Source organism: Oncorhynchus mykiss, chromosome 3 (assembly GCF_013265735.2).
Source record: "Oncorhynchus mykiss isolate Arlee chromosome 3, USDA_OmykA_1.1, whole genome shotgun sequence".
NCBI classification, from domain to species: Eukaryota; Metazoa; Chordata; class Actinopteri; order Salmoniformes; family Salmonidae; genus Oncorhynchus; species Oncorhynchus mykiss.
In genome coordinates, this window is record NC_048567.1 from 36,111,668 (window position 1) to 36,121,373 (window position 9,706).

General features: G+C 40.1%; 1 protein-coding gene across 2 annotated transcripts; it reads right to left on the reverse strand.

Moving 5' to 3' along the window:
• Positions 1 to 519: 519 nt before the first annotated feature.
• stmn1b (stathmin 1b) lies at positions 520 to 5,877 on the reverse strand. Of its 2 annotated transcripts, none has more exons than XM_036973958.1 (5): positions 5,445 to 5,877; positions 4,056 to 4,099; positions 3,646 to 3,812; positions 1,124 to 1,315; positions 520 to 922 (listed from the first exon to the last, which is right to left on the reverse strand). In XM_036973958.1, the coding sequence occupies exons 2-5, from the start codon at positions 4,069 to 4,071 to the stop codon at positions 863 to 865; spliced, it is 435 nt and encodes a 144-aa protein (XP_036829853.1). In that variant the 5' UTR covers positions 4,072 to 4,099; positions 5,445 to 5,877; the 3' UTR covers positions 520 to 862. The 2 variants fall into 2 exon arrangements, with proteins under 2 accessions (XP_036829853.1, XP_036829854.1); XM_036973959.1 differs by lacking the exon at positions 5,445 to 5,877 and adding an exon at positions 4,956 to 5,253.
• Positions 5,878 to 9,706: the final 3,829 nt, after the last annotated feature.

Genomic DNA, 9,706 nt, shown 5'->3' on the forward strand with positions numbered 1-9,706 from the left:
CATGAGACATCCCGAAAATCGTCTTCTCACAAAAACGTATGTAGCGTCCAAACGTATGTAGCGCCTGCAAACTATTATGATCACTCTATGGAAATGGTAGACTCTCACGTACACGATGGTGTTCCCCATTTTGCTCTACGCCCCCCACTGGACTCGTCTGTCACGGGACTCTTCTGAATGTAACCCATACAAACGAAGTATGGAAGTCGTTTTATGCCAACAAAAATAAGGGATTAAATGTGTTTAAAAATATATATATTTCCTGACCTTTCATATATATCCTAGATATGGAACAGACACTTCAAAACCTTATTCCTTTTGATTAATTTGTTTTGCCATGTATGAATGTGTTATTCAAAGCGTTTCTATAGACTATAGTAGTAAAGGACAAATTAAATATTATATAAAAAAATAAATACATTCAAAATCAAATAGCTACATGATCCATCCATGACCATCTTTAAAACAAGTTAATATGTTAGCCGTTGTGGTGGGTAGGGTACTAAGCTAAGACTTTTAGAGGTTTTGAAGAACAATTGCAACTTTATTAAGCTCAGATAACGCAGTTTTACAAGGTACAAGGATTTACTTACATTATGCAATTCACAATGTTAAGGACCGATGTCTAACAGTGGCATGCTTCCTTATAGGTAAAAACACTGCTTATTTCAAAGGTCATAAGCTACAAATAACACATCTACTGGAGGTGGGGGAAGAAATACTTACACATCCACAACAAAAGCAACAATGGACGGCCTAACTAATCCTAACAAGGTGAACAAAACTATAACAATGAAAAATATAATACTGTCAATGAACAGAACAAAAAGATATGTTTTTTTATTATTATTACAAAAGAAAATCAGTTCTCCCCCTCTGGTTTTGTTTCCTTGGCCTTTCGTACCTCCTCAAGCTTCTTATCCTAAAATGAATAAAAAACATGAAAATCACATTAGTTAAACTGATTAGTTAAGTATAACTTTGAACAGTGTGCATGGCATTTCAACCAACATCCCATTTCCATAACCTGGGCCTTTCAATTTGAAATTCTCTCAAGTTCAGAATTGCAGAAAATTACGTCAAGATGTCAGACAAAAATGGCAGGCTGAGCAGTGAGGCCAACCTTCTCTTTGAATTTCTCATTGAGAGCTGCCATTCGTGCCGTGCGATTCTCTTTGTTGGCTTCCATCTTCTGATTGAGCTTCTCCTCTGCTGTCTTACTGAAGTTGTTGTTCTCTTCCATGGCTTTCTTCAGAACTTCCTTCTCGTGCTCTCTCTTCTCAGCTAAGTGCTTCAGCACCTCTGCTTCATGACTCTGATCAAATTAGAAAATCAAAGTCACACAGGAAGTTAGTGGTAGGCTAGTGGGAACAAACCTGAGATAGAAAATAATAAAATATAAATGAACTAAACCTGTAAGGTGGATGCGGCTGTAAAAATTCCCTTATCAATAATGACTAATGTATACATTTCAATCAGGACTGACTAATCAGAATACTATTATGTTACTGTATATGTACTAATCAGAATACTATTATGTTACTGTATATGTATGAATTTTCTTTTAATCCTAGTACTGAATATAATGTGTGTAAATACGGTGCCTTGCAAAAGTAATCGGCCCCCTTGAACTTTGCGACCTTTTGCCACATTTCAGGCTTCAAACATAAAGATATAAAACTGTATTTTTTTGTGAAGAATCAACAACAAGTGGGACACAATCATGAAGTGGAACGACATTTATTGGATATTTCAAACTTTTTTAACAAATCAAAAACTGAAAAATTGGGCGTGCAAAATTATTCAGCCCCCTTAAGTTAATACTTTGTAGCGCCACCTTTTGCTGCGATTACAGCTGTAAGTCGCTTGGGGTATGTCTATCAGTTTTGCACATCGAGAGACTGACATTTTTTCCCATTCCTCCTTGCAAAACAGCTCGAGCTCAGTGAGGGTGGATGGAGAGCATTTGTGAACAGCAGTTTTCAGTTCTTTCCACAGATTCTCGATTGGATTCAGGTCTGGACTTTGACTTGGCCATTCTAACACCTGGATATGTTTATTTTTGAACCATTCCATTGTAGATTTTGCTTTATGTTTTGGATCATTGTCTTGTTGGAAGACAAATCTCCGTCCCAGTCTCAGGTCTTTTGCAGACTCCATCAGGTTCTCTTCCAGAATGGTCCTGTATTTGGCTCCATCCATCTTCCCATAAATTTTAACCATCTTCCCTGTCCCTGCTGAAGAAAAGCAGGCCCAAACCATGATGCTGCCACCACCATGTTTGACAGTGTGTTCAGGGTGATGAGCTGTGTTGCTTTTACGCCAAACATAATGTTTTGCATTGTTGCCAAAAAGTTCAATTTTGGTTTCATCTGACCAGAGCACCTTCTTCCACATGTTTGGTGTGTCTCCCAGGTGGCTTGTGGCAAACTTTAAACGACACTTTTTATGGATATCTTTAATAAATGGCTTTCTTCTTGCCACTCTTCCATAAAGGCCAGATTTGTGCAATATACGACTGATTGTTGTCCTATGGACAGAGTCTCCCACCTCAGCTGTAGATCTCTGCAGTTCATCCAGAGTGATCATGGGCCTCTTGGCTGCATCTCTGATCAGTCTTCTCCTTGTATGAGCTGAAAGTTTAGAGGGACGGCCAGGTCTTGGTAGATTTGCAGTGGTCTGATACTCCTTCCATTTCAATATTATCGCTTGCACAGTGCTCCTTGGGATGTTTAAAGCTTGGGAAATATTTTTGTATCCAAATCCGGCTTTAACCTTCTTCACAACAGTATCTCGGACCTGCCTGGTGTGTTCCTTGTTCTTCATGATGCTCTCTGCGCTTTTAACAGACCTCTGAGACTATCACAGTGCAGGTGCATTTATACAGAGACTTGATTACACACAGGTGGTTTGTATTTATCATCATTAGTCATTTAGGTCAACATTGGATCATTCAGAGATCCTCACTGAACTTCTGGAGAGAGTTTGCTGCACTGAAAGTAAAGGGGCTGAATAATTTTGCACGCCCAATTTTTCAGTTTTTGATTTGTTAAAAAAGTTTGAAATATCCAATAAATGTCGTTCCACTTCATGATTGTGTCCCACTTGTTGATTCTTCACAAAAAATACAGTTTTATGTCTTTATGTTTGAAGCCTGAAATGTGGCAAAAGGTCGCAAAGTTCAAGGGGGCCGAATACTTTCGCAAGGCACTGTATAATCAAGAATTAGAACAATGACTGTCTGTTCCTTGGTAGAAATGAATGAACTATATCTCCAGACTGGCTAGAATGCTTATCTACACAGGCTTGCCTTGGCTCTAGACTGATGTGGGAAGGCTTGAGAACTATACAGCCTTTCTACCAGTGTCAAGAAGAGACGGAACATTTAGAAAACGCTGACGTCATTTTCAGTTTATAATCTGTGGCAAAATGTATCATGAGCAGTACTCTCGTGAATAAATGCTGCTGGTTGACTTTAAGACTGGGCTCTGTCCATTTTATACAAAATAAGAGTCATACAAATTCATAAAATCATACAAAAACAGAGTGTTTAATTTTAATTGGGTATTAAAACAGAGGAATTTAATTCCTGCAACAGCGGCTCCATTTCCTGATACTTATTTGTGTATATCTGACTGTAGGTACCTTGCGTCTCTCCTCTGCAGCCTCCAGTTTCTTCTGGATTTCCTCTAGTGACATCTCCTTCTTCTCCTTTGGGGGAGGTAGGGGGATTTCACCCTTGGCATCGGGGGCCAAGATTACCTCAAATGCTTGACCTGAAGCACGCTTGTCCAACTCCTTGACCAGGATCGCTGTGAAAATAGGGAATCCATCAATGTTGATACAAGTAGGTATCAAACTGATAATAGCATAGACATAACACCTAAACAATATGATAGTGAAGCTAATTGCATAAAAGTTACTCCAAAATGACACAATACATTATTTACCATTAATTTATATTGGGCACTAAACTAAAAAAAAAGGTGTAACTGTCCCAATATGTTTGGGCTCATTGTAATAGTGTAATAAAGTCCTATCATGTTAACACTTACCTCCAGAGGACGCCATTTCAGCAGAGTACTGAGGGTTGCTTTGCCTGGGAGGAAAAATACAGACAAAGCCATAGGTTTAATGACAGAAAGACAATACATCAAAAGATGCATCCATGCACTAATCAGGAATGAACAGAAACACGGATTGATACAAGCAATGATATGTGCCTAGTAAGAATTCAATTGGGGGTTTATTGCTGTCTATAAGATGACCGTTGGAGATGGATCACTTGTGGATCATTCATGTTAGACATGTAGCATGAATATTAGCGATACAGCAAATGATTGAGAATAGATTTCACAGTACCCTTACTGCACCTGTTCAAAACAACAGCTGGCAAATGTTTAAAATAGTTTATTTCAATGGAGACAAAAAGGGTGTGGACATGAAGCCCTTCCCATCCTTGTTTATCAGGAACAAATACCAGAGCATAAATTAAGTTACTAATATTAGAATTTATTCTACCTTACCATTGTCATTGTAATATCATGTCAGCAGAGAACGTTTTCTTTCCCGGAATTGGATTTGATTATTGCACGAAGACAATAAAGGGAGCACCATTGGAAATACAGGTCAGAGAACAATATGAACCTAGGTGTGGTCTGAATTGACAGATTGGAGAACATTCAAATTCAATCATTGCATTTATTGAGTTAAAGCCAATTCCTAGCTAAAGGCAGAGGCCTACACTAAGACCAGCTTCAAAACAAGACACCAACACTAACAAAGACTGAATACAAACGACCAACAGTAATCTATTCATGTCGATGACAGCATGACAGATTTCAATTTCATAAAAACACAATTATGAATCATTACATTATTTAAGATTTTACAATATCACACAACTTTACATAGCTAGACAAATACCACCGACACTGATATCCATCTCAACTCACCTGAAAATTGCACGAATAGCAAACTGGTGCTGAGGAGACAATGGACTCGGCTACACTGTCAGCTCAGCACACTCGGCACAGACACTGGCAGACAACCTGAATATATTAGCTAGCTAGCTACTGCAGACTGAAACCCCTCTTCACATGTAAGTTAAAGCACAGCGATTTGTCCATAGTGGTTGTCGAAAGTCAATGTTTAATCGTCGACATAGGAATTGAGAAAAAGCGCAAGACCGAGGCACAGTGTGATCACTCCCACCTAGTCTCCATCCCCAGAGTCATGCGCTGCGTAGCTGGCTAACGTTAACCATCTGAACAGCTATTAACTATGTTCAAGGCAGCTAGCTTACATTATAGGATGCTCAATTGCCATACATTTGTAATGACAACGAAGTTACTTACCCCAAAAAGGACAAACATCACTGAAAGCGTAATGATTGCCATCAATATATCTCCAATGATTACCGTTAAAAGCATTTTTAAACCTACCTTCAAATGCTGAAAAGGTGGTGTGGTCGCGCCTTCTTCACTGCCTGCCTCAGCACCGTTCGGCAACAACAAAAAGAACCGAAGCACTAAAGTTAACTCGTCACATCTCGTTCTCTACTCCCATTGGTCCTAATCGTCCAATCAATAATGTCGATTTAGCGTGCATTCGTAGATTACTTTTGGCAGTCTACTCCGATTTCCAAAACGCTCACGTTTGAGTGTACCAGAGCACAAGAGTAACTGATTAATTTACGAACGCGCAACACCGTTGAATATGACAGGTGTCAGTAAAGGTTGGCAGAAAATGGAATTCAATTGTTGCTAGCAGCACAGTTAGTCACTAACGCTCTAGATAGCATGAAAACAGCCTAACTAGCTCTGCTAGGGCAAGTAAAATGTTCAGAGTGAGGTGTTCTCTCATTTGTCTGGAAGTAACAAGCAAGCCAGGCAACTTTAGCCAGTTAGCTTGGGGGGGGCTCGTAGTGGTGACATCAGACCGTCTAGTTAAGTAGGCAATAGAAAAAAGCCTGTCTATCATGTTCATTGATTGGGTTAAGACGAACCGTCACTCCAAAACTAGCGGACCAATGGAGACTCATTGTCTGCGCCTCCCCCTAAACCCCGCCCTTTTCGGAAAAATAATGCCAAAACTCGCAATTGAAAAGACTGGCAGTGAAAGCAGAGCAAAGAAACAGACTTCGAAAGTAAAGATACGAGTAGCGTAACCAAAAGGTAGTACATGCAGGCAAGAGCACAGGCAAAGTGTATTCAATAGGATTGGTTGCTGGGAAAGTTTAACCGAAAATGATTTTTGCATTCGTTGTCAAGTATAATTTTTAATCACTTGTCATAGAGTTTTGCTCTCGCTTTAAAATGATTTTTGGGGTTTTGCTTTTGATGTCTTATTTTTGTTTACAATTCTATACATTTTGCTCTCAATTGTTTGGTTTTTGATTTCAACATCCATTATTTCACCCGTCCTCGAAAATATAATCTTTACATTCTCAACTTTATATTTCATGTTCACAATTTATTTTATTTTGAATTCAATACATATGGCGTGGAATTGACCCCATAGAAATGCATTTACGAACGAACCCTAATGAATCGATGTTCTCAGCTTGAATGAAATCAAAAGCATGAGACAGGGTTCCCAGGATGGATACAGTAGCCTACCATCATCAACAAAAATAGTTACTCTAGCTGGCTTTCTAATCCTATCCCTCAGTCTTCTAAACCCACTGGTGCAAACATTGCTAGACTTCCTGGAACGCTTGTGAGACAGACCAGGCAGACACTAGGGGCTAGGGTTCCGGTCAAGAAGCACAGTTGACTGCTCCTGCAATTTTGCTTCGGTACTGCAGTATAACGGAGGCCTGGCCCAGAAAGACAATTTCCATACATGGCCCCATAGACATAGAAGATCTTAAAGTACTTAAGTATAAATTCTTTAAAGTACTACTTAAGTCTTTTTTTTTGTGTATCTGTACTTTACTATTTACATGTTTGACAACTTTTACTCCTAAAGGAATGAATGTACTTTCTGGTCCATACATTTTCTCTGACACCCAAAAGTAAAAGCGTCATTGAATGGGTGAGTTAATTTAATCCTAACATGGGTTTGTTGTACTTCTCTACATGCATGCAATGAAGGATGTCACAGACTTGTATCTTTGAACTTCCTGGGAAGTTTAGACATTGGTTGGCATCCACCCAAGTAAGGATTCCTGCGCAAATGTATTTGTGCAAAAAAAGCTGTAACTTGGTAATAGTGTATATTTTAATATTATATTTTGGATATATTTTATATTATTTCGAGTATATATTTTTATCCAGGTTGTGTCTCATTGAGATAAAATCTCTTCTAAGAGACCTGGTTCGAGACCAAGATGGCGCGCGGGGGAGGGGGGTGTCATGACTGTCCTGTGAGGATTGGAATGGGTCAGATCAGCTTGGCAATTGATGACAGTAACCAGACCTTCTCTCACCCGCAGTAGAAGGGAGGAGGGAACTGGGCCGATTGGACAGTTCACACCCTTTACAAATTTACAAATTACACAGGAGAAGAGGACTCTCTTGTCCCCTCCAGTATGAACCAACGAAATGTCTTTGTTAACAGCATTTTCCTGCAGAAACTCTAACAACATTCACAAAAGTGAATACTGGAACAATATTTCTAACATAAGAATGTGGGAAATGGTCAATGGTGATCTAAAGAATAATCATTTCATATGGGTTTTAATTTGTGATGTCATTCAAAATGGTATAAAGGAAATACTACATGTAGCTTGGAAAGTATATCCCCTTTATCTGTCAAGTTTCCATCCAATACATTGTGCATATAATATTAACAATTATGAAAGTATTTTTGTTAAGATAATAATGTGATTTTAGGAGCCATAGGAGAATCTCTCCCCTATAAACTGTGCATAGTAAGTAGCCACGCCCCAAGTGAGGTCAGAGAGCGTGTCAGACTGATGGAACTGTCCCCTTTGGCCAGAATGCATAAAAGGATTGGTAGAGAGATTAACATTAGACCAGAAAGCGTGGAGCGGTCTCTACACTTTTGGAAATATTTGGAACTTTGAACCTCAATATATGGTGAAGAAAATAAACTTACCTCCCAGACTAGACCAGAACATCACCAGGCTGCAGCTGCACATGTAAAGTGGTTCAAACTCTAGCTATCAACACGTGGTGGAGAGAGCAGAAAACTAGTGATGCACCGACATTACATTTTTGGCCTATACCGATATCCAATATTGTCCTTGCCAAAAAAAACGATGCTGATAACCGTTATTTACATTTTTTGCAGCTTTTTAGACATTCTAGTATAGTTAAATAGTTAACACACACACACATGGACGCAGCAGTCTAAGGCACTGCATCTCAGTGCAAGAGGCGTCACTACAGTCCCTGGTTCGAATCCAAGCTCTATCACATCCGGCCGTGATTGGGAGTCCCATAGGTCGGTGCACAATTAGCCCAGCGTTGGCCCGGGTAGGCCGTCATTGTAAATAAGAATTTGTTCTTAACTGACTTGTCTAGTTGTAAGGGGTGCGTAACTGGTGGCAGGGAAGTCAGACGCAGGAGAGCAGCCCTGAGGTCGAAATGAGGTACCCTAGGAAGGAGACGGAGGTACCCTAGGAAGGAGACGGACTTTTGGAAGAACAGGCATTTCTCAGCCTTGGCGTACAGGTCATGCTCCAACAGTCGACCAAGCACCCTGCGCACCAGGGAGACATGCTCAGCGTGTGTAGCGAAGTATATCAGAATGTCATCAATATACACCACTACACCCTGCCCGTGCAGGTCCTTGAAAATCTCACGTTAGTTTTGGGCAACAGGGTTAAGTAGCTGGCTAGCTACAATTTCAATAGGCGAACAACAAGTGGCAACCTAGCTAATACTTACTCACAAACTTCTACAGATGCACAATCGAGAGCATCCTGGCGGGCTGTATCACCGCCTGGTACGGCAACTGCTCCGCCCTCAACCGTAAGGCTCTCCAGAGGGTGGTGAGGTCTGCACAACGCATCACCGGGGGCAAACTACCTGCCCTCCAGGACACCTACACCACCCGATGTCACAGGAAGGCCATAAAGATCATCAAGGACATCAACCACCCGAGCCACTGCCTGTTCACCCCGCTATCATCCAGAAGGCGAGGTCAGTACAGGTGCATCAAAGCTGGGACCGAGAGACTGAAAAACAGCTTCTATCTCAAGGCCATCAGACTGTTAAACAGCCACCACTAACATTGAGTGGCTGCTGCCAACACACTGACACTGACTCAACTCCAGCCACTTTAATAATGGGAATTGATGGGAAATGATGTAAATATATCACTAGCCACTTTAAACAATGCTACCTTATATAATGTTACTTACCCTACATTATTCATCTCATATGCATACGTATATACTGTACTCTATATCATCGACTGTATCCTTATGTAATACATGTATCACTAGCCACTTTAAACTATGCCACTTTGTTTACATACTCATCTCATTTGTACATACTGTACTCGATACCATCTACTGTATCTTGCCTATGCTGCTCTGTACCATCACTCATTCATATATCCTTATGTACATATTCTTTATCCCCTTACACTGTGTACAAGACAGTAGTTTTGGAATTGTTAGTTAGATTACTTGTTATTACTGCATTGTCGGAACTAGAAGCACAAGCATTTCGCTACACTCGCATTAACATCTGCTAACCATGTGTATGTGACAAATAAAATTTGATTTGAT

Bases quoted from the DNA above. Each gene is read 5' to 3' on its own strand.
- stmn1b (XM_036973958.1), bottom strand. The intron at 1,316-3,645 runs GTACCTACAGTC...TAATTTGATCAG, and splicing joins CTGCAGAGGAGAGACGCAAG to AGTCATGAAGCAGAGGTGCT. The intron at 923-1,123 runs GTTGGCCTCACT...TATTCATTTTAG, and splicing joins ATGAGAAATTCAAAGAGAAG to GATAAGAAGCTTGAGGAGGT.